The following is a 21,057-nucleotide window of genomic DNA, read 5'->3' on the forward strand; positions in this document are numbered from 1 at the left end:
AGATGAGTTGTATAGACCCTGGAGAGCTAGAATCAATTTCCTCTGCAATTGCTTCTCATTCTGAACTTATTCTTTTAAAATAATTGTGCTTACTACAGGTGAAAAGGTAAACTGTGCCCTGAAGATAGCAAAGTTAAGAGTATAAATGAGGTAAAAATTCAAGGCACAGAAAAGACTAGTTTCATTTTTAACATGTATCAAATCTACTATGGCTTATAGTTTTTGAAACTGAATGGGAAAGCTATTAAAAGGCAGTGATCATGTATGTGTGTGTGTGTGTGTGTGTGTGTGTGTGTGTGTGTGCAGACTTCATTGAGAAGTGAAAGCTTTGATCACATTTTTTCCTTCTTATTTTGAAAAGTCCGTATTTTACTAAGCTTTCTTATGTTGTCTCATGTGATTTTTTGCAATCTTTAGACAAGTCACTTATTGCTTTCTGACCATTTCAGCCCCACTGTGGATAACTCTGAAGTTGCACCAATGCATTTTTGTCCCCTTTACTAATTGACATTTATTAAGCACTTCGAAGGTCTTCCCTGGTGGTGCAGACAGTAAAGAATCCATCTGCTAAGCAGGAGACACAGGTTTAGTCGCTGGGTGGGGAAGATCCCCTGGAGAAGGAAATGGCAAAACACTCTGGTATTCTTGCCTGGGAAATCTCATGCACAAAGGAGCCTGACAGGCTACAGTACAGGGGGTTGCAAAAGAGTTGGGACGTGATTTAGCAACTAAGCAACAACAAGCAATTCTAAATGTCAGTTGTTGAAGCAGTGTAAGATACAAACTACCTAGCCATAACCTACCTTAAACAGGAGATAATATTTTTATTTTAAAAAGTCATAGCTTAGAATAATATTTTCAATAGATTTTAAAAGGGGAAATCACAAGTTTAGTTGTTCTCAAATTTTTCTTGCAAAATAGTTTATTTATGAGAGACAATCTTTGTCTTGTAGCGTCTTGTAGTGACACTCTTTGTGATTAAACTCAGAAAAAGTTTTAAAGATTAAAGAATATTGAGCATCTACCATGTATAACATGCCAAGGCTTTCCAGTGGTGAAAAAGATAATAAAGGTTCTTGACTTCATGAAGATGATATTTTAGTGGTAGATTCTCTGAAGCACAACTAAATGATATAACTCAGAAATTTAGAATTAAAATTTAGTTCCCTCCTTTCAGAAACTTACTGAACACTAATACTACACAGTTTTAATATTCTTCCATATATTTCTTTTGTTTGGACATACCAAGATTAGCTGTCAGTAAAACATTACTAATGTTTCCTTAAAAACTGTTTACTGTGTACTGAACAAATAATACTACTAACACATAGAAATATACTGAATCCAATTGCTGTACCTTTTATAGTCAGATGAAATAAGCTAGGTACTGAGTAACACATGAAAATTTCAGAGACTAGCTTCTATCTAGTACATAATTTCTTCCTGCCTAAGCTTTCACTTAGAAAACACTAAATTATCTTCAGTAGAACTAAAAATCACTATAAAATAAAATATCCAGTATAAAATACTTTGATATTTCAGTACCAAAATCAAGAAATGTTCTAACTTACATTTAATGTGAAGTAAAGAAACAGTTTGGAGAACCCACTCCAGTATTCTTGCCTGGAAAATCCCATGAACAGAGTAACCTGGTGGGCTGCAGTCCTTGGGGTTGCAAAGAGTTGGACACAACTTAGCAACTCAGCAGAACACAAATATAGTTATCAAAATAGTTCCTTTGCAGGGTATTTGAACCCTAGATGAACACCAGAGAAAAAATCCACTTCCAGTTTTAGAATCAGACCTTGTCAATGAGTTCTTCAAAGGCTTGAGGAAATAGAGAAAAGAAAATTCCCCTTTCAAAGCAATGAAACCTCAGACACATTCAGAGCAAATTGTTCTTTCCACCCATCTGGCATACTTGGGCGGGTATTATTACACCCATTAGTAGATTAGTGACAGCTGTTTAAAGATACATGTTAGCATTTGAATTATATTTCAAGGCTGGAAGGGATCTTGATTCATCCAGTTTAACTCCTCATTGTCAGAGTAAAACCAAGGTCCAAAGAGGAGAAGTGACTTATGCAAGGTGACATCATTAGCAAGTGGCAGAACTGACCACCAGAAATCAGGGCTTCTCAAACTTGAGGTACCCAGTAGATTTGCTGGGCATAAGAGAATAAACTGGAGTGCTTGAAAACACAGGTCTCTGTGTCCCATCCCCAGATATTTTATTTGGGTAAAGATCCTAGCACTGGGAAAAAGTGAGGGAAGGAGAAGAAGGCAGGGCAGAGGATGAGATGGTTGAATGGTATCACTGTTTATGATGATAATAAAACATACAGAAATATTTTGATATTACATTATGAACTTTAATATTTGTATTGATTTTAATAGGCTTCTGAATTAAAGAAAATCTACATAGGCAAAATAACAAAGCAGTAAGTAAAATCATAGTTTATATTAAATTTATATTAAATCCAGAAATTCAATTCTGATAGGCTTGTGTTTCACAGTGAGGGATATATATCCCTTTAGGAATTCTCTACAGCAAATAATGAAATTATTTAGGAAGTTTGAATAAAACAGGTCCCAAATTTTCATTAACTTTGATGAAATGTGACAGGTTATTGAATTTTCATTCAATTCAGAGTATGAGATTATCATCTCTAAATCATAGATGACCCCAAAAGATCTACCATTATGCTTTGGGGTATTATTAATATGCTATCATTTCATATGTTTTATTTGTTGACCCCCCATCTTGCTCTCGAAAGGATTTAAGGCTGTCATTTTGAATTAAGGCTTGTTTTTTTACACTTTTTAAGATGAAATAAAAGAAGTAGGTGGGTTTCCATTGAGAGATTCTCAGTTTAGGTTCTGTCCGTAACTTCACTTTAATTTCTGGAGGGCACTGCAAAGGATTTCAACTTCACCTACAAAGAAAAACAAAGGAGCCACTCATACTGTGAACAAACACCCTTCAAGTTTCTGCAGTGTGTAAAAGGCTAGGGAATCAGTGGGGTGTGTGGATACACTAGGTACTACCCCAACCTTCAAGGAGCTGACAGCTTAGTTAGGGGGATACAATCTGAGCCATTACAGATGATTCCAAGTTGCAGGAAGTGCTAAAGAGCTATTAATGTAATTAAGCTTCCTCTTTCCATAGTCTATTTCTCAGGGAAGGAGTTAATGGTTTTCTCCCCAGGGAAATGACTAGCTTTTCTGTTTCCTTTTCACATGACCATCCACAGATGCTTGCAAGGGGCTAAGCCACAGAAGCTAAAAGTAGGGTTCACATAGCCCCCCATCCTCACTCCATGTCAGAATTCACTGGGGCTTCATTACAAATACAAATCCCTGACTCATATCACACATTCAGGGAATTTAGTCTGGGAGTAACACTCAGGACTATCCATTTCTAACTAGCTCTCCAAGTGATTTTGAGACGCACGAGGTTTGAGAAGGCATGATCTAAGCAGATGACTCAGCCTAGATTTCCAGACCACCAGACTAAGGTATGATGGAGTCATTTTCATTCATGCAGGTTCTCACAGGCCATGGGGCCACAAAGACACAGATTCTTCATAGAAGTGGAAGGGGACTTGGAGACAGACCAGCCTTATTCCTGCCTAGGTCCTGAGGACAGTATAGAGATGATGGGGCCTTATATAAGGTCACAAAACTCTAAGGACCCTCCAGTTCCTAAATCTGTCATTCAGTGATTTTTAGAAACCTCTTATAAGTAATAGTCTTTGAAATTACTTTCGCTTTCTCAGGGGAAATGAAAAAGAGAGAGAGAAAACAGCTATGACCTAACCCTTCTCTCTCACACCCCAGCCTCCAGAGCCCTTGGCTGGCCTCTTCGGTGAACAAATTATTCCAGCTGAGTGTTCAAGGTGGCATCTATGGGAGGGAATCAGCCTTGGACTTTATCAAAATGGCTCATTATGGGAGGGAGGCCATACCTGATAGGAATGAGTATAATGGGCTAGTTCTACATATTAGCAATGGTCTCAGGCAATATCACAGGGGTAGAGAGGGATACGCCAAGTCCACCAGCCCTTCTGGCCTTTGTTAGCACATTTTTACAGATAGAAACTCCCCACCCCTTGGACTAGAACTTCTCCCTTTAAGCTTGATCCTTTGGTGGTTTTGTTCATTCATTCAATAGCTGTTGAGTACCTAATATGATTTTTAGGAATATGGAAAACTGCTGGGGATTTGACAGCAAACCTGACATGGCCCTCTGCTCAAGTCTAGTTGGGAAGACAGACAAGCAAACAATTATAAAATAAAAACAAAATAAAAAACCTATGATAAGTGCTCTGAGAGAAGGATCTATGGGAAGGCCAAAACCTAGGAGGGACACCCAAACCAGGCTTACCCTAAGAAGAGACATGTATGAACGATTAAAAGATGAACTGGGATGGGTCCCTAAATGGAAGTGGTGAAGAGAGTATTTTAAACAAAAACTGTATGGGCAAAGGCCAGGGGGAAGCATGGGAACTTATTGCTGGTCAATGTTGCTCAAGGGGAATCTGAAGGTGAGAAAGAATCGGGAGATGAACACCATAGCACAATGACTTTTTAAGAACAACTATTATAATATTCTTGTTGTCCAGAAAAAATAAAAGGCCAATGGATGAACTACTCTGTGGTTGATAAAATAGATAAAATCTATCCTTAGGAGCTGGTATTCTAGGCAGAGTAAGGTCCAGTGGACACTTAGAGGGAAAGGGGTGAAAATGCAAAGGAGAAAGAGGAACGTGGCAGCAACAAGCCAGCGTGGAAAGGTGGTGGGTCATAGGAGGTGGCATGGGGTCCAGGAAGGTCGAAGCAGAAAGGACACTCAAGGCAATTCTGGCTTTTTATTGCTAAGTTTTTCTCTCTCAATAAGTCAGTGGCTTCCCTGGAAATGCTTTTCTTAAATATTTAATACATTTCTCACTGTTCCTCTGACGAAGGTAAGAAAACACAATCCCCTATGAGAGAATGGCCTCAAAGGGTATATGTTACTTACTACTGATGGAGTCAGCCAAAATCTTGAGTTGCTGGGTGTTGTCCAAGACCTCAATCCGTTGAGTGTATGGGTCATAATGAACTGAGAAGGGCCGTGGGATTGTGGCAGCAAAGTTCCTGAAACCAAAATCATAGGTCTGAGTGAAGGCTACCATTTGGGGAAAAATAATTTTAAAAGATTTTTCAGTGGCATTCACTTGGTTATTAGTAGCATTGAAACCTCACCAGGGGCTTTAGTACTGGGCTCAGAAGTGAAATGGAGTTTTAGGTCCTCTTTGGGAAGCCTCTGTATGTGGTAGGTATGTCTGTGTATACACAAACACACTTATGCACATGCCTCCAAAATGTCAGAAGTAGCTTACAATAAAAGCACATAAGGCCAAGCTCTTATCATTAAATAAAATAAAAGGAGAAAGTAAAATCTAGCCAAAGAATGTTATAGAAGAAAAAAAAGCTCTGAGATGCTTGACCATCAATGCAAAGAAAGAAAAATGGTTTCCAAAGTTGAAGACAACATTATGAATGAAACTCAACATGGACTGAGGGCCTCCTATGTTTGAGAACCATAGCAAGTTTCAACTGTTTTATACTCTTAACTATTACCACTAAATTAGTCTTCATAAAAACCTTAAGAGGAAGGTACCACTTTACTATTCCCATTTTACAATGAGGAAACTGAGGCTTGAGGAAGCTAAATAACTACTAAGGCCACGCTGGCAATACATTATAAAGAAGGGAAAGGATACAGGTAGTCTGAATCTGGCCTGGCCCCCTCACTTCCCTGCCTCCCTGGTGCATCACTCCTGGGCCTGGGAGGAATCTTTTATTAGTGACTGCAGATGCATGAAGAGTAAGTAGTTTAGTATGCTTCCTCATCTCTTCTTTGGAAAAAGCTTTCTCAGTCCAGCTGGTGACGTGAACCAAGTAGTAGAAGCCTGTGGCTCTGCCTGCTCTTCCCCTCTTCCCTCTTATTCCTGGGCACACCTTGTTTTTAATTTGGGGAATCGACCTCCCCCACTGGAGATATATGAGTTGGGCCATCAGTCTGAGGCCCACTCAGCCCTCCTCAGCAGGTGTGTGAACAAACTCAGCCCCATCTCTGCTAGGACTTGAATACCAAAATTGAAAATGGTTGGCATCGGTTTCTTTTAGTCGGGACGCTCTGAGGGTTCCCAGAGATGCTCAGATCCCTTCCTTTTTTGAACTGTATTCTTTAGAATTCTCTTTCATTCTGTGAGCCAGCTCTCAGCAGATGAGAGCTTTTGTGTCTTCTCTGGGCTCTAGACACTAGCAGTAAGTGAGTGCGTGCTCCATCATGTCTGACTCTCTGCCACCCCATGGATATATAGCCAACCAGGCTCCTCTGTCCATGGGATTTTCCAAGCAAGAATACTGAAGTGGGTTGCCATTTCCTCCTCCAGGGGATCTTCCTGACCCAGGGAATGGACCCGCGTCTCCTGCATTGCAGGCAGGTTCTTTACCACTGAGTCCACCAGGGGAGGTGGACACTAGCAGAGCTGGTGAGATTTCAAAGAGAGGCCTATGTCCTGGCAAGGTCTTCCCTGTTGGCATGGGGCTGATCACTTCCTGAACGGCCTGTCCATATGGGAATCTCAGTGCGACTCAGCAGTTAAGAGTACCAGCTCTGAGTCCCACTGCCTGAGTCCAAACCCTGGGCCAGGCACTTACGAGCTGTATGACTCTGAGTGAGTTACTTACCCCTTCAATGTTTCTGTACCCCTATCCGCAATTTGTGGTCTTATTTAATGACTAAATGAATTAATATCTGAAAAGCACTGAGAACAGTGTTTGGTACAAAATAGCTACCAGGCATCTCGAAAAGTGAAAGTGTTAGTCGCTCTCATGTGTCGAACTCTTTGTGACACCATGGCATGTAGTTCACAGAGCTCCTTGGTCCATGGGACTCTCCTGGCAAGAATACTGGAGTGGGTAGCCATTCCCTTCTCCAGGGGATCTTCCCAACCCCAGCGCTCGAACCCATGTCTTGTTCATTGCAGGTGGATTCTATACTGTCTGAGCCACCTTACCCGTAACTATAATTACCTTGGTGGAATAATGCATGAACTCATGAAAATCCGTAACCCTAAAGGAGTCCCAGGAATGGTAGAGTGGAACTTTTAGGGCTACAGGAAGACTAGGTTCCCAGTAAGGGTGAAAATTTAGGAGAAAAATGGGAAAGAATGGCAGGAACGACCTAAGGGCCCTGGAGAAAAGAGTAAAAGGAGTCATTTGGGGTCAAAGAAAGTACATTTGTGGGCTACCGTTTTACTGTTGGTTACCTAAGCCTGGTGTATTCAAAGCTGACATGCCCAGCTTCATGGGATTCCAGAAGCCTGTAAGACTTACATTTATTATGCATCACTGCTAAGATATAACAAAAGAAGTGGTAAAAATGGTATCATGGTTGCTCTGTCTAAGCAGACGCTCTGCCTAGTCTATCTCCTGCTGGGAGCAGTGTGGCTCTAGCAGGCTGATGGCAGGGCAATCTTCTCGGAGGGCTGAGAGTCTCAGAGTCCTGGTACCACTCCACCAGCCTGGTGCTGAATTGCCTCTGAGATTGGCACGTTTGCCAATTACTCACTGATTCAGAGGATGAGATGGTTGGATGGCATCACAACCCAATAGACACGAGTTTGAGCAAACTCCAGGAGACAATGAAGGACAAGCAAGTCTGGTGTGCTGCACTCTGTGGGGTCGCAAAGAGCCTGACATGACTTAGCAACTGAACAAGAGCAATACTAAGTGCTTGCTATGTGTCTGGCACTGTTCTTGAAGTGGAGGGAAAGAGCAGAAAGGACAAAACTCCCTATCCTCATGGACCTTAAATCATACAAGATTTTAGACATTAATAAGTGCTAAGGAGAAAAGTAAATCACAGAGCAGGTAAGGAGTACTGGGGGGACAGGCCTGGGTAGTGATTTTAAGTAAGTTGCTTAGAGAAAGACACACAGAAAAGGTTAAATGTGGGTAAAGGCTGAAGAGAGGGGAGGGGTGAGTTATGCAAGTATGTGGGAGATTAAAGTGACAAGGGACTTCCTTGGGTGAGAAGGCACCTAGGGCTGTTTGATGGGGGTACCTCTGTGGCCGCTCTGAACATAGGAGAGTTCAGGGGTGGACCTGGCAGCTGCACTGAGCAAGGATAAAGGTGGTAGCCTGTCTGCAGGGGTCATCGTGTTCGGCTAGCAAGCTATGAAATGGGGTCCTGCAAAGCAAGGCGCTTCTCTCAACAGGGAGTGGAAAGAGATAGGGTGGGGAGAGAATACTGTCTGATGCACACTGCTGCTGTAGGCACTGGAAACCATTCTCCTGCCCAACCTCCCACAGACCGGTGGCACCGGGTCGAGTCAGGAGGTCCCAAGGGCTGCTGGCCCAGCGTGGTTACCATCTCACCTCACTTTCTCCTTGGCATCATTAAAACTCTCAGCCACATAATACAGAGGCTGGAACTCTGTGATCGTATACTCCTGGACAGCGGTCTTCTCTAGTTCCAGAGGAAGGAGCTTCGGCTTGCCTGATAGGCAGTACTGCGGGTCCCAGATGGAAAGTCGTCATGGTTAAGTCAAGGCTTCTGGTCCCTGCCGCAACCCCAAGGCTATTTGTGCATCCCCCCAGCCTTATCCTGATTCCTTCCATACCCTAGTCCCAATGCAGGTGAACTAAATTATTTTGCACATAGACAGCAATCAGGATCAAAAGGAATATTTTACCCCAACCATTTTCAGGTAAGGTGATCAACAGATGGTGTGGGAGCAGCCACATTTTCTGGCATGTGTTTGCCTATGTCCCAGTGCACAGTTCAACCCTAGACTCAGGAGGCCCCTCTGGTCTGGAGACCTGTGTATCTGCAGTTCAATTTCAATCTCTAAAACCCACAGTCATGACCAAATCATAGCTGCTAAGAGGTCAATCAATCACATGAGGAGAAACTCCGAGGTTCAGTTTCAAAGTGGATATAAGAGCGTTTCGAGAGCACAAAGGGAAAACGAATGGTCTGCTGTACCTAGCACTCTCAAATCCATCCATGGTTTCTGTTCGGTTCATACCTGTAATTCACCAAAGGATGACAGGAGCCCAGCACCATATGCCTTTATGGAGTCTCCTTGCTTGCAGAGCCCAAACTCCACAGTAAACCAGTAAATCTGAAATGGAAAGTCAAGTTGAAAGTGTACGCAAGGAAACAGCAGGTGACCCAGGGCCAGAGACAAGGTGCCCGGGTGGGAGTTTGTGCAGGTCTGTTCTCTGAATCGGCCTGACCTGGGGTCATGGTTTTGTATGCTGTCTTATCCTACCCAGTTACCTGTCGAATTAAGACAGCTGAGTGCAAGACGCTGAAGCTGAAGCTCCAATACTTTGGCCACCTGATATGAAGAACTGACTCCTTGGAAAAGACCCTGATGCTGGAAAAGATTGAAGGCAGGAGGAGAAGGGGATGACAGAGGATGAGATGGCTGGATGGCACCACTGACTCGATAGACATGAGTTTGAGCAGCCTCCAGGAGTTGGTGATGACAGGGAACCTGGTGTGCTGCCGTCCATGGGGTCACAAAGAGTCGGACACGACTGAGTGATTGAACTGAACTGAACTGAATGCAAGATATGATGGGAAGTTGTGGGAGAGTATTAAGGAAGCCCCCAAAGGATACCCCCAACAAGCTACTCTCTATGACAGGAACTCCTCCACCCCTTCTGCTTTCTTCTCTATGGCATCAGCTAGACGGAGTTGCTCCCCCAGGTTGTCTGGAGTTACCAGACAATCCCATCAGGCTCAGCGGGAGGTAGGGAATTGGGTCATGATAGGATCAGAGAGGGAGTATCCTGTCATCTGTGTGGCTGAACCACACCAACTCCATTTTGTCAGCTCCATCGAAGCCTGAAGTCCTAACCCCATCCTTTTCTGCATGGTTGAACTTTAGTCTACTCACAAGGAATGCACCAGATAAGTTCCTCCTCAACTTTTACCCTTCTTATCTGATATAAAAACTTTGTCTGACATATAAAAACTTTTGCTGAGGCAGATGGGTAATGCCTCACAAGAAATAATGGTCATGAAACCTTCCTTCCAGGGGGAGGAAAAAACCCCTAACTCCTGACAGTGTGAACCTGCTTCTCCCTTAGTAGTCAGATTCTACCCTTAGCTTTGGCCCCTTTAATTAATTAACCAATAAATTTTAATTTGGCTGCACTGGATCTTAGTAGTGTTGGCCTCTTTAACCCCCCATACCCTTTTTGTGGCATAGAGTGTGGTTGCCAAAGCCTCTGGCTGCTATCTACCCGCCCTTTCCTGTGTATAAGTTACCCACAATAAACTTCATCACTGTATTTTATTGAGTTATCTGCTTCCTTATTTGGCCTCAAAGTTCTAAGGTTATTATTCAATATCCCCACCATCCAACAATCTGTGTTAAAACCCTGTCAGTCACTGCACTCAGCCTCCCAAATAACCAAGGCTTTTTCTTTCAGTAGCTCCCAGTGCAACATGCCCCAGAGAGATGGCTTGGGAAATAAGGTCCTAGAATTGATTCCTGGGTCAGGAACATCTGCTGGAGAAGGGATGGGCTACCCACTCCAGGATTCTCAGGTTTCCCTTGTGGCTCAGCTGGTAATGAATCCAGCTGCAATGTGGGAGACCTAGGTTTGATCCCTGTTGGGAAGATTCCCTTGAGAAGAGAAAGGCTACCCACTCCTGTATTCTGGCCTGGAGAATTCCACGGACTGTATAGTCCATGGGATCGCAAAGAGTCAGACACGACTGAGTGACTTTCACTTTCTTTCCTACTGAATAGGGCCAAGAGAAAGCCAAGGCCCAGGGTTTCTCAGTTCAATTCAGTCACTCAGTTGTGTCCGACTCTTTGCAACCCCATGAACCGCATCACGCCAGGCATTCCTGTCCATCACCAACTCCTGGAGTTCACCCAAACTCATGTCCATCGAGTCGGTGATGCCATCCAGCCATCTCATCCTGTCGTCCCCTTCTTCTCCTGCCCCCAATCCCTCCCAGCATCAAAGTCTTTTCCAATATATCACCTCTTCGCATGAGGTGGCCAACGTATTGGAGTTTCAGCCTCAGCATCAGTCCTTCCAATGAACACCCAGGACTGATCTCCTTTAGGATGGACTGGTTGGATCTCCTTGCAGTCCAAGGGACTCTCAAGAGTCTTCTCCAACACCACACTTCAAAAGCATCAATTCTTCAGCGCTCAGCTTTCTTCACAGACCAACTCTCACATCCATACATGACCACTGCAAAAACCATAGCCTTGACTAGACGGACCTTTGTTGGCAAAGTAATGTCTCTGCTTTTCAATATGCTATCTAGGTTGGTCATAACTTTCCTTCCAAGGAATCTTAAACCGTCTTTTAATTTCATGGCTGCATTCACCATCTGCAGTGATTTTGGAGGCCCCTAAAATAAAGTCTGACACTGTTTCCACTGTTTCTCCCATCTATTTCCCATGAAGTGGTGGGGCCAGATGCCATGATCTTCGTTTTCTGAATGTTGAACTTTAAGCCAACTTTTTCACTCTCCTCCTTCACTTTCATCAAGAGGCTTTTTAGTTCCTCTTCACTTTCTGCCATAAGGGTGGTGTTGTTTCCATATCTGAGGTTATTGATATTTCTCCCAGCAATCTTGATTCCATCTTGTGCTTCTTCCAGCCCAGGGTTTCTAGGTAAGTCTATTTATTGCACTAGAGAATGTGAAACCTGGGAAGGCTGTCAGAGCTGTCAGTCTGAGCTCCTCACATACAGATGAGATGTCTTTAGCCCAGAGAGGTCAAGTTACACACATACAGTGACACAGCGTCTCAAGGGTAGCGCAAGGGGCCCAAGACTATTCCCAGATCAGTATATCAATAGTAAGATTATTTTTGAGAAGCTAGGTTGGTAATGAATACTTGTATCACAATTACAGCAGGTAACTTATGTGATTATTTTTTTCTTACAAATGAGAGATTCTATCAAGTTCTGCAGTTTCCTTGAAAGTTGCTTTTTGTATCACCACAGCATCTGGAATTTAAAAACTTACAACCACACAAATTTAACCCTTTTGATCCTCAAGATCCTCATGATGTACTGTTGAGATGGAAATGATATAAACAATTGTATCCATTTTTAGAGGTGAGGTTGCAAAAGCTACTTGCCTAGAGTCTCAAAGCAGCTAGGCAGTGAGAAAGGATCTGGGAGGTTTCAACCTTCTCTTAAATTAAATTCACAAACTTCTAAACTGATATATCATGATGACAGGGAAGCCTGGAGTGCTGCAGTCCATGGAGTCCCAAAGAGTCAGATACAACTGAGTAACTGAACTGAACTGAACTGAATGATATGTGTGCATTAATCTGAAGTCCCTAGTTCCATTATAAAGTTTCATTTCTTATCTTCCAAGCTGAGTACATTATTTAAAAATGTGGCTTAGAGGTTAGGGAGGGAATCACTCAAGTTGGAAAGGGGTCTACAGGAAGGAAAGCCCCTTCTGTGCAGAGTCGCTCATCCATGGTGTCTATGGATGACAGTCATCACACTCCTGGGGAAGAGAGTGTTTGGTTAGAAGGGAGAAGCCAGTTCCCACTTCCACCTTGGATCTGAGAAAGGAAAGATCCAATGCTGGCTCCAGTGTCAAGTAGAAAGTAAATATTTCCCTTTTCAAAGATGTGAAACTAGACTACTTCCCACCCACTCAAGGGGGTTCTCAGTGACCATCATTATAGCCTGTTGGTGCTTTCAAGACATACTATTTAAAGTTACATGTAAACATATGCATGTAGTTGATTTCAAAATCAAACCACTAAGAAGTCAAAATGTGAAATGTCACTCGTGCAAATGTAAGCAAGGCATTCAGATATTTTCTTGTTTCAAATGATCTGGCTTTCAGGAAAACAGCAAAGTTTCAAAGACCCAAGACATTCCCACCATCCACCAGGGAGAGAGGGTACTTACTGTTGCAAGTTTCTCAACGTACTCGTCAGGTGCACCCAGGGAGGCAAGGCCAATCTCCTGTAACGGCAGAGAAACCAGCACTGACATGGCTGGAATCTGCTGACCTTCAACCTTGACCCTCAGATCCAACCTCGTATTTGACCACAGGAAGGGGATGGGCGGCTAGATACCTTCAGAAGGGCTCAGGTAGACTCTTAACTGTTCTGTCAAGGCTTCACTGACCACACTTCATAGAACCACAGATCTCGAGGATGGAGGAAGCCTTTCTCCATCACTTGGTCCTCTATTCATTCACTTTACAAAAGAGAAAACTGAGGCACAGAGAAAAGAGATGACCTGCTCAAGGTCACACGGTAGGTTGTGTCTAATGTTTCAAGTCCTGATTATCCTTCCACGTTCAAGTGGAATATTCCTGGTGCACCAGATGGGACGTCATCAAGTCCCCTGAAGATACCATAGGAGACTTGCTGTGAAGTGCTTGACATCTGTCCAGGTATGTGCATAGCTGGAGAGTCTGAGATGTCACTGGCCACCTCTACATCACGCCTCCCAACTCAGAAGCCCCTAGTGGTCTCTGTCTCTTTTTATAGCATTTGCTCCAGACTGATTTGCAGCAGACAGAGCACATATATGTATACAAATATAATATGTGTGTGTGTATATATATATATATATATTATATTTCTTTCCTACTAATAGGCATTCAATCATTCCAAAAATATTTATTGAATGCCTTCTATGTGACAGGTAATGTACGAAATTGATAAAGATCCCCGACCTTTACATTTAAATGGATAGACAGTAAATGATAAGCATGTTAAAGGTGATAAGTTCTTCGGAAAGAAGAAACAGAAGGAGAAAGGGACGAGGGGGATCCAGAGTGCCAGAGAAGCAGGGGTGGGGTCGGGGGCCTTGATTGCCCTATCCTTCATCTTTTTTTTTTTGGCTGTATTGGGTCTTCATTGCCGCTTGCAGGCTCAGTAGGTGCGGCATGCAGGCTCTCTAGTTCAGGCATGCGGGATTAGTTGCTCTGCAGCATACGGCATCTTAGTTCCCCAACCAGGGATAGAATTGAACCTTCAAATGCCTGCATTGAAAGGCAGATTCTTAACCTCTGGACCGTCAGAGAAGTCCAGAGGCTGCGATTTTAAATAAGGCCTCAGAATGATTTTTAAAAATCACTCTGTTGCTGTTGTTCAATCTCAAAGTCATGTCTGACTCTTTGCAACCCCATGGACTGAGGCATTCCAGGCTTCTTTGTGCTTCACTCAGTTTGCTCAAACTCATGTCCATTGAATCAGTGATGCCATCCAACCATCTTATTCTCTGTCACCTCCTTTTCTTCCTGCCCTCGATCTTTCCCAGCATCAGGGTCTCTTCTAATGAGTCAGCTCATCATATCAGGTGGCCAAAGTACTGGAGCTTCAGCTTTAGCATCAGTCCTTCCAGTGAACATTCAGGGTTTATTTCTTTTAGGGTCAGCTGGTTTAATCTCCTGATAGTCCAAGGGACTCTCAAGAGTCCTCTCCAGCACCACAATTTAAAAGCATCATTGGAAAGGTGATATTTGAGCAAACACTTGATGGAAGTGAGGCTGTTATTGGCTCTGCTGATAGCTGAGGAAAGACAATTGTACAGGCCAAATGCACAACCTGTGAAAAATCTCTCTAAGGAGAGGCAATGTCCTCTTCCAGGGGATCTTCCCGACTTAGAGGCTGAACCCATGTCTCTTACATCTCTTGAACTGGCAAGCAGGTTCTTTACCACCAGCACCACCTGGGAAGCCCAAGTCTAACAGAAGTCACCATCAATAAATGCAAGGTTGAAAGGGTTCCCTGTTCTCATAGCCACTATTCTTTGTGAGCCCAGATCTTGCCTAAAACAAGGAACCCAAAGTGCTTCATCCCCACTCCATCCTGCACTCCAGTGGGAAACTAGTCCTGCTTTTAGATTGAAAGAGAATATGCTCAGGGAACTCAAAATAACTCCCTGCTTTGGAACTGTCCAGGTCAAAACTGGAACCAGGAACACGGATGAGCCAGAAGCTCCTGTCTGCTGATTCAGGTAACTTCCAACCCCTCTGTGGGGATCCCCAAATTGAAAATGGCTTAAGGAGGATGGCCATTTAGCCTCTGACTGGGAAGTAAAACTTTTAGTAATGAGAATAAAAACTTCCAATCCTAGTTTGAAAGCAATCTATGACATCTTGGCAGCAGGAACCACGCTTCTGAAAGTCAGCTACTCCTGTGGTGACACTTCCACAGCAAAGGTTCACCTAATTTCTAAACACTCCCACTTCTAAAAGTCCAACAATTTCTGAACTTTGCAATTCCCCCAAGCCCACATAAGGTGGCTCAGTGGTAAAGAATCTGCCTGCCAATGCAGGAGGCATAGGAGACAGGGGTTCAGTCCCTCAGTTTGTTAGATCCCCTGGAGGAGGAAATGGCAACCCACTCCGGTATTCCTGCCTGGAGAATCCCATGGACAGAGGAGCCTGGTGGGCTACAGTCCAGGGGGTCGCAAAGAGTCAGACATGGCTGAGCATCTAACACACATAAAAGCAGCTGTTTTTTCTGTTTAGAGAGGCTGTGTCTAACAAGTACCATTTTTCCTTGTCTAGTAAGCAGTTAATTTTGCTCTCTGTTTGTTTCAGCTATCATGTAGCAGACTCCTCATTCAAGAGTAGAAATAGTTCTTTCTTTCTGGCTAAAGGAAGATGCTTAAGTGATTTACATACAATCCCATTACTGTGAAATTCATCCTTGGCCCAGCATTTGCTCATAGGTCATTCTATTTGATCACTATTCCTCCTTGTGAGGAAAGAGGCCATCAGGAAGGGCTCTTTATGGATCCACTTCTGTGCTGACTGAGACGCAGGGTGGTGTGGCGACTTGCTCCGGGCTACACAGCACTACCATTCCACTCTCCCACCATCCCAGTTCCCCACCATGGTTTGGGGCTGCCTCTCAGTGCCAGAAGAGAATTTGTGAAATTCTTTCAGTCATCCAAAAGGCATTTTTGAGCCTGCTCACCACTGTAATAGATGAATCAAAGCTAGCCTGCTGCCTTGATGATGGTGAGAAGGCAAGTGGCTCTTTATTTTTTACCATGAGTCAGGCTATTGGCACTAGAGTCTTGGCAAATGCCATCTTACTTACTTAAAGCATATACAAAAATGATTGCCTGATAAGGTAGAAAGTGGCAAAGACCCACAATATGAGGGGAAAGATGCCACAAGAACTTGGAAGAAAGCAAAGTTACTTCTGCAAGGGGATCTGGGAGGTTTTCACAGATGAAAAGGTTCTTAAACTACATCCAGTAGGACAGGTGAAATTAGCTAAGTCAATAACACACAATTCCTAGGATGACCAAATCACCAGCTCCATGCTGTGGTCACTGGAATTGGTAATTAGCCAGCCCCATGGGACCACATTCCCACCTGTGATGGGGTCACAGAACTATACCTGGATTCCACCCTTGCAGAGGACATGAGGGCCCCTCCATGGGTTCAATTTATCTGAGCAATCCAGGCCTCACCCTGTAACTAGAAGGCTAGAGAAATTAATTGCTCACCTGGGAAAACTGGGCAAAGCTGCGATCCGAAAACAAAGGTACATGTCCCAAGAGCTCATGGCATATGTCCCTGAAAAACAAAAAGCACAGAGCTTGGAGAGGAGGAGGGTTATAAGCTATGCAGGACTCAGTCTTTCTACACGAGGAATGGGCAGAAAGCAACAAGCAACTCATTCAGTCTTATAACCTCATTCCTAAGAATAAGGGGTATGTAAGGCTTGGTATCAGTTGAAACAAGATACAAGAGAAAAAGAAGAAGGGAAAAGAAATGTAAAGGACAGGACAGAACACAGTGGCCAGGGGATTTTGAGTGTATGCCCAGTGGGATGTAGAACAAAAGAGCCAGTATTCCTATGGGCAGCCATACACCTGAATGAACTGCAGATCACAAACACTTCCCGTCCCAAGTCTTCTCCTTGGTATTGACATCCCTGGGCAGATACAATATGCTCAGTTATTCTCCATGAGAACTAAATAATAATAATAGTAGAAGTAATAATAACAGTAACAACAACAACAATAATAATATTAGTGATGCTCCTGTTTCATCCTGGAGGGGGCTGACACTGGTTACAGAAGAAAACTTAACATTTACTTAACACTCTAGGTGCCAGATTTACTAGGAATAGGTCTTTTCTGATTTCTAGTAATGAATTTTGCAGGCTGGGAAAGATCATTTGGGGTATCCTGCTGACTGTTCACATAAACTATTTCAGTTCTAGCTGTCTGAGGAGATGGCGACATGCAAAAATAAGAGGCACAGTGGCCAGACATTCTGTATCTTCAGCTGAGACCCAACCTAGGCAAAGAGAGATGAGAATCATCTAGAGGTGATCCAGGAATCAGGAAGTGTTGAGACAGCCTGGCTGTCACTTGTTCCTATTCCCATTTGGCATTTCATAGCTCTGACTTTTCTACAATCTCTTTGGAATTTGAATGTGAACTCTCATTCTCTCATCTGAACCTTTGATTCAGAAGATGCCTGAATCTCCGATCAGTACAGTCTATTTGGATGGGGAAAATCCCCAGAAGAGATGAAATTCCCTTGTTGCACTATATCAAACAATGCAGGCAATGAGTCCTGTGGACCAGCCCACAGTGAGTCCCAGCCTTGTTCTTGGAGCCAGGTGAGATGGAACTCATTGTGGCTAGAAACTGATAGCAAAAGGACAGTACTCACGGTTCTGGTGTATACATGGGCTTAGACCCATGTCTGATGTACTGAGTGCAGTGGAAGACTCGGAAAGCCAGGCCACCCAAGAAATCCCGAGAAGAAAGCAGGCCAGCCACCGGTCGGAGGCGGAAACCAGTGCAACCTGGGAAGCAAAGGAGAAAGAAAACTCAGAGCCCATCACAGGGAGCCGGAGGGACCTGAAGACCGTTAGGGAGGAAAGCAGCACATTCAACTGTTCAAGAGCGCAGACGTTGACGCCAAGCAGAAATGACTTCAAATCTATGCCTTAGTACTTTCTAGCTGGGTGATCTGGGTCAGGTAACTTCACCTCTCTGAGCCTCAGTTTTCTCATGTGCAAAATGTGGGGAGATATTTCTTAAGATTATTCTGAGAATCAGAAGAACAAATAAGTATAAAAGACTTAGAGCCTAGCACATGGAAACTTCCAATAAGTTTAAACTTTCATTATTGTTTGTTAGGGTGGAACACTTATTCCTTACTTCTCATGTTTCCAGAGTAGCAGGGAATTTTCATTCTGCTTCCCAGGAGGGAGGAATATGAAAAGAGCACTTCCAGCTTTTCTGTAGTGCTTTCCATATAGCACATATAGGTACACCCCATGAGGAACAGTGACTTCTCTGACTGAAGATTTGAGAAGAGGAAATGAATATTTTCAACTTCACCCCCTCTGCCCTTTCTCTCCTGACTGTCCACACAGGAACACATTCTAGTTGGCTCTTGGCCAGCCAATGGACTAGATACTGTGCCAGTGAATTAATTGGCAAGTTAGTTTACCTAATCCAGGGGTGAAACGTTAGAAAGTCCATTTTGCCTACACATCTATACCACATTCTCAAAGCAGCTTCTATCGGTAATAAAATACCAATACCATTTTGATCACCCATCCTCTGGCTCTTGTATCTGTCTCTCAATCTCCCTAATTTCAGACTTGGAAGGAGAATGGTAATGACCACGATCATGATAGTAATAGTTAACGCTGTATAATACCCACCATGTGTCAGACACAGGTTTAAGCACTTTATATACATTAATTAATCCTCATCGTAACTCTAGGAGGTAGAGCTCCTATTCTCTGCACTTTACAGATGGGGGAGCTGAGAAGATGCAGCAATTAAAGCTCTGCCCAAGGTCACAGCTACCAACACTCTGGCTTCAGAGTCTGTTTCTATAATCACTACTCGATGCTTCTCTTCTACTGCTCATGGGGTTCTCAAGGCAAGAATTCTGAAGAGGTTTGCCATTGCCTTCTCCAGTGGGCATCTGGTCTCATCATTTCTTGGCAAATAGATGGGGAAACAATGGAAACAGTGAGATACTTTATTTTCCTGGGCTCCAAAATCACTGCAAATGGTGACTGCAGCCATGAAATTAAAAGAAGCTTGCTCCTTGGAATAAAAGCTATGATCAACCTAGACAGCATATTAAAAAGCAGAGACACTACTTTGCCAACAAAGGTCTATCTAGTCAAAGTTATGGTTTTTCCAGTAGTCGTGTATGGATGTGAGAGCTAGACTATAAAGAAGGCTGAGCACTGAAGAACTGATGCATTTGAACTGTGGTGTTGGAGAAGACTCTTGAGAGTCCCTTGGACTGCAAGGAGATCCAACCAGTCCATCCTAAAGGAAATCAGTCCTGGATATTCATTCGAAGGACTGATGTTGAAACTGAAACTCCAATACTTTGGCCACCTGATGTAAAGAACTGACTCATTGGAAAAGACCCTGATGCTGGGAAAGATTGAAGGCAGGAGAAGGGGATGACAGAGGATGAGATGGTTGGATGGCATCACTGACTCGATGAACAGGAGTTTGAGCAAGCCCGGGAGTTGGTGATGGACAGCGAAGACTGACATGCTGCAGTCCATGGGGTCACAAAAAGTCAGACACAACTGGGCAACTGAACTGAACTGGACTTCTCTCCTAGACACTGGTGCAGTATATAGTCCATTGGCTTCCCTGGTTGTTCAGATGGTAAAGAATTCGCCTGCATCGCTGAAGACCCAGGTTCGACCCCTGGGTTGGGAAGGTCCCCTGGAGGAGGGCATGGCAACCCACTCCAGTATTCTTGCCTGGAGAATCCCTGTGGACAGAGAAGCCTAGAAGGCTATAGCCCATGGGGTTATAAAGACTCAGACACGACTGGATGACTTAGCACACACTTCTTTCCCACCCCCACCCGCCACCCCATCATTTGGTGGTAAAGAATCCAGCTGCCAATGCAGGAGACGTGGGTTCAATCCCTGAGTCAGGAAGATCCCCTGGAGGAGGAAATGGCCACCCACTCCAGTATTCTTGCCTGGAAAATTCCGTGGACAGAGGAGCCTGATGGGCTGCAGTATTTGGGGTTGCAAGAGTCAGACACGACTGAGCACATGCACATGTGCATGCATGTGAGCGCGCGCAAACACACACACACACACACACACACACACACACATACACACACACACAACTACTAGTATTACTGTTGTATTCTTCTTGTTATTGGCCATAACAACATGGGTAACTAGCCAAAGAATATCTTTAAGACTCCTTTGTCCCTTGGTTTATGTGTCTTAGACCCTCAGGTTGAAGTTCATTTTGTTTGAGCCCTGCTCCTCTCTATCTGAATAGTAAAGACTCTAAATAGAAGGGATTCAAAAGGCCATCCAACTCACTCCCCATTTAGTCCAGCTCCCACTTCCCTCCCTACCAGGTAGCTTCCCTGGCTTCTTGCCCTAGAGCTGGCCACACCGTCTCTGCGTAGCTCTGAGGCATAGAAAACTCTTCCTTCTATAACCCTGTGGTCTGTCTCCCTAATTTCCCACATTTTACTTAGCACATAGTAGGTGTTTAACATGTGTTGACTGTTTATCTTGGTTTTGCTGGGTCAACAGCTCCTGGCAGAAAAGAAAACACTTTTCTCCCCTGAAATGATGGGCAGGTCAGTTCAATCACCTGTTTACCTACTGAATTACTCAGATTGCAATGCATCCCAAACTCAGTAAGCACCTACTATACATGAGCGCTAGGCTTTCACTTTCAGTATTTGATTTCATTCTCACAATTTCCCTATGAGAAAGACTAAATGGTGGATGGTCTCCATTTGACAAATGACTAAACTAAGGAAGGTTCTCCCAACTAGAGAGGATCAAAACAAGATTCCAGAGACCAGATGAATAGACTTAGGGCTCAGATCTCTTGGCACAAATAGTGCATGTCTTACACAAATGCACACTGCAGTCAGCTCATAACATAGCAGGAGCTGCGGGGAGAACCCTGACTAGGCACCTTGGGCTTTGAGGATTAAAAAAACCTTTCAGGGATATAGAC

At 43.7% G+C, this 21,057-nt stretch overlaps 1 protein-coding gene across 1 annotated transcript in view; it reads right to left on the reverse strand.

Annotated features, from left to right (window-relative positions):
• Window positions 1-2,369: 2,369 nt before the first annotated feature.
• The window catches only part of PAH (phenylalanine hydroxylase), an 84,477-nt gene continuing 65,789 nt past the window's right edge, over window positions 2,370-21,057 (reverse strand). Inside the window, exons 7-13 of the mRNA XM_068969833.1 lie at window positions 17,732-17,867; window positions 16,552-16,621; window positions 12,979-13,035; window positions 9,087-9,182; window positions 8,434-8,567; window positions 5,024-5,139; window positions 2,370-2,936 (exon numbers count right to left, since the gene is read on the reverse strand). Coding sequence (XP_068825934.1) covers window positions 2,893-2,936; window positions 5,024-5,139; window positions 8,434-8,567; window positions 9,087-9,182; window positions 12,979-13,035; window positions 16,552-16,621; window positions 17,732-17,867 — 653 coding nt within the window. The 3' untranslated portion in view covers window positions 2,370-2,892. The remainder of the gene's footprint in view (window positions 2,937-5,023; window positions 5,140-8,433; window positions 8,568-9,086; window positions 9,183-12,978; window positions 13,036-16,551; window positions 16,622-17,731; window positions 17,868-21,057) is intronic.

The sequence above is a fragment of the Capricornis sumatraensis genome, chromosome 4 (assembly GCF_032405125.1).
Source record: "Capricornis sumatraensis isolate serow.1 chromosome 4, serow.2, whole genome shotgun sequence".
Lineage (NCBI taxonomy): Eukaryota > Metazoa > Chordata > Mammalia > Artiodactyla > Bovidae > Capricornis > Capricornis sumatraensis.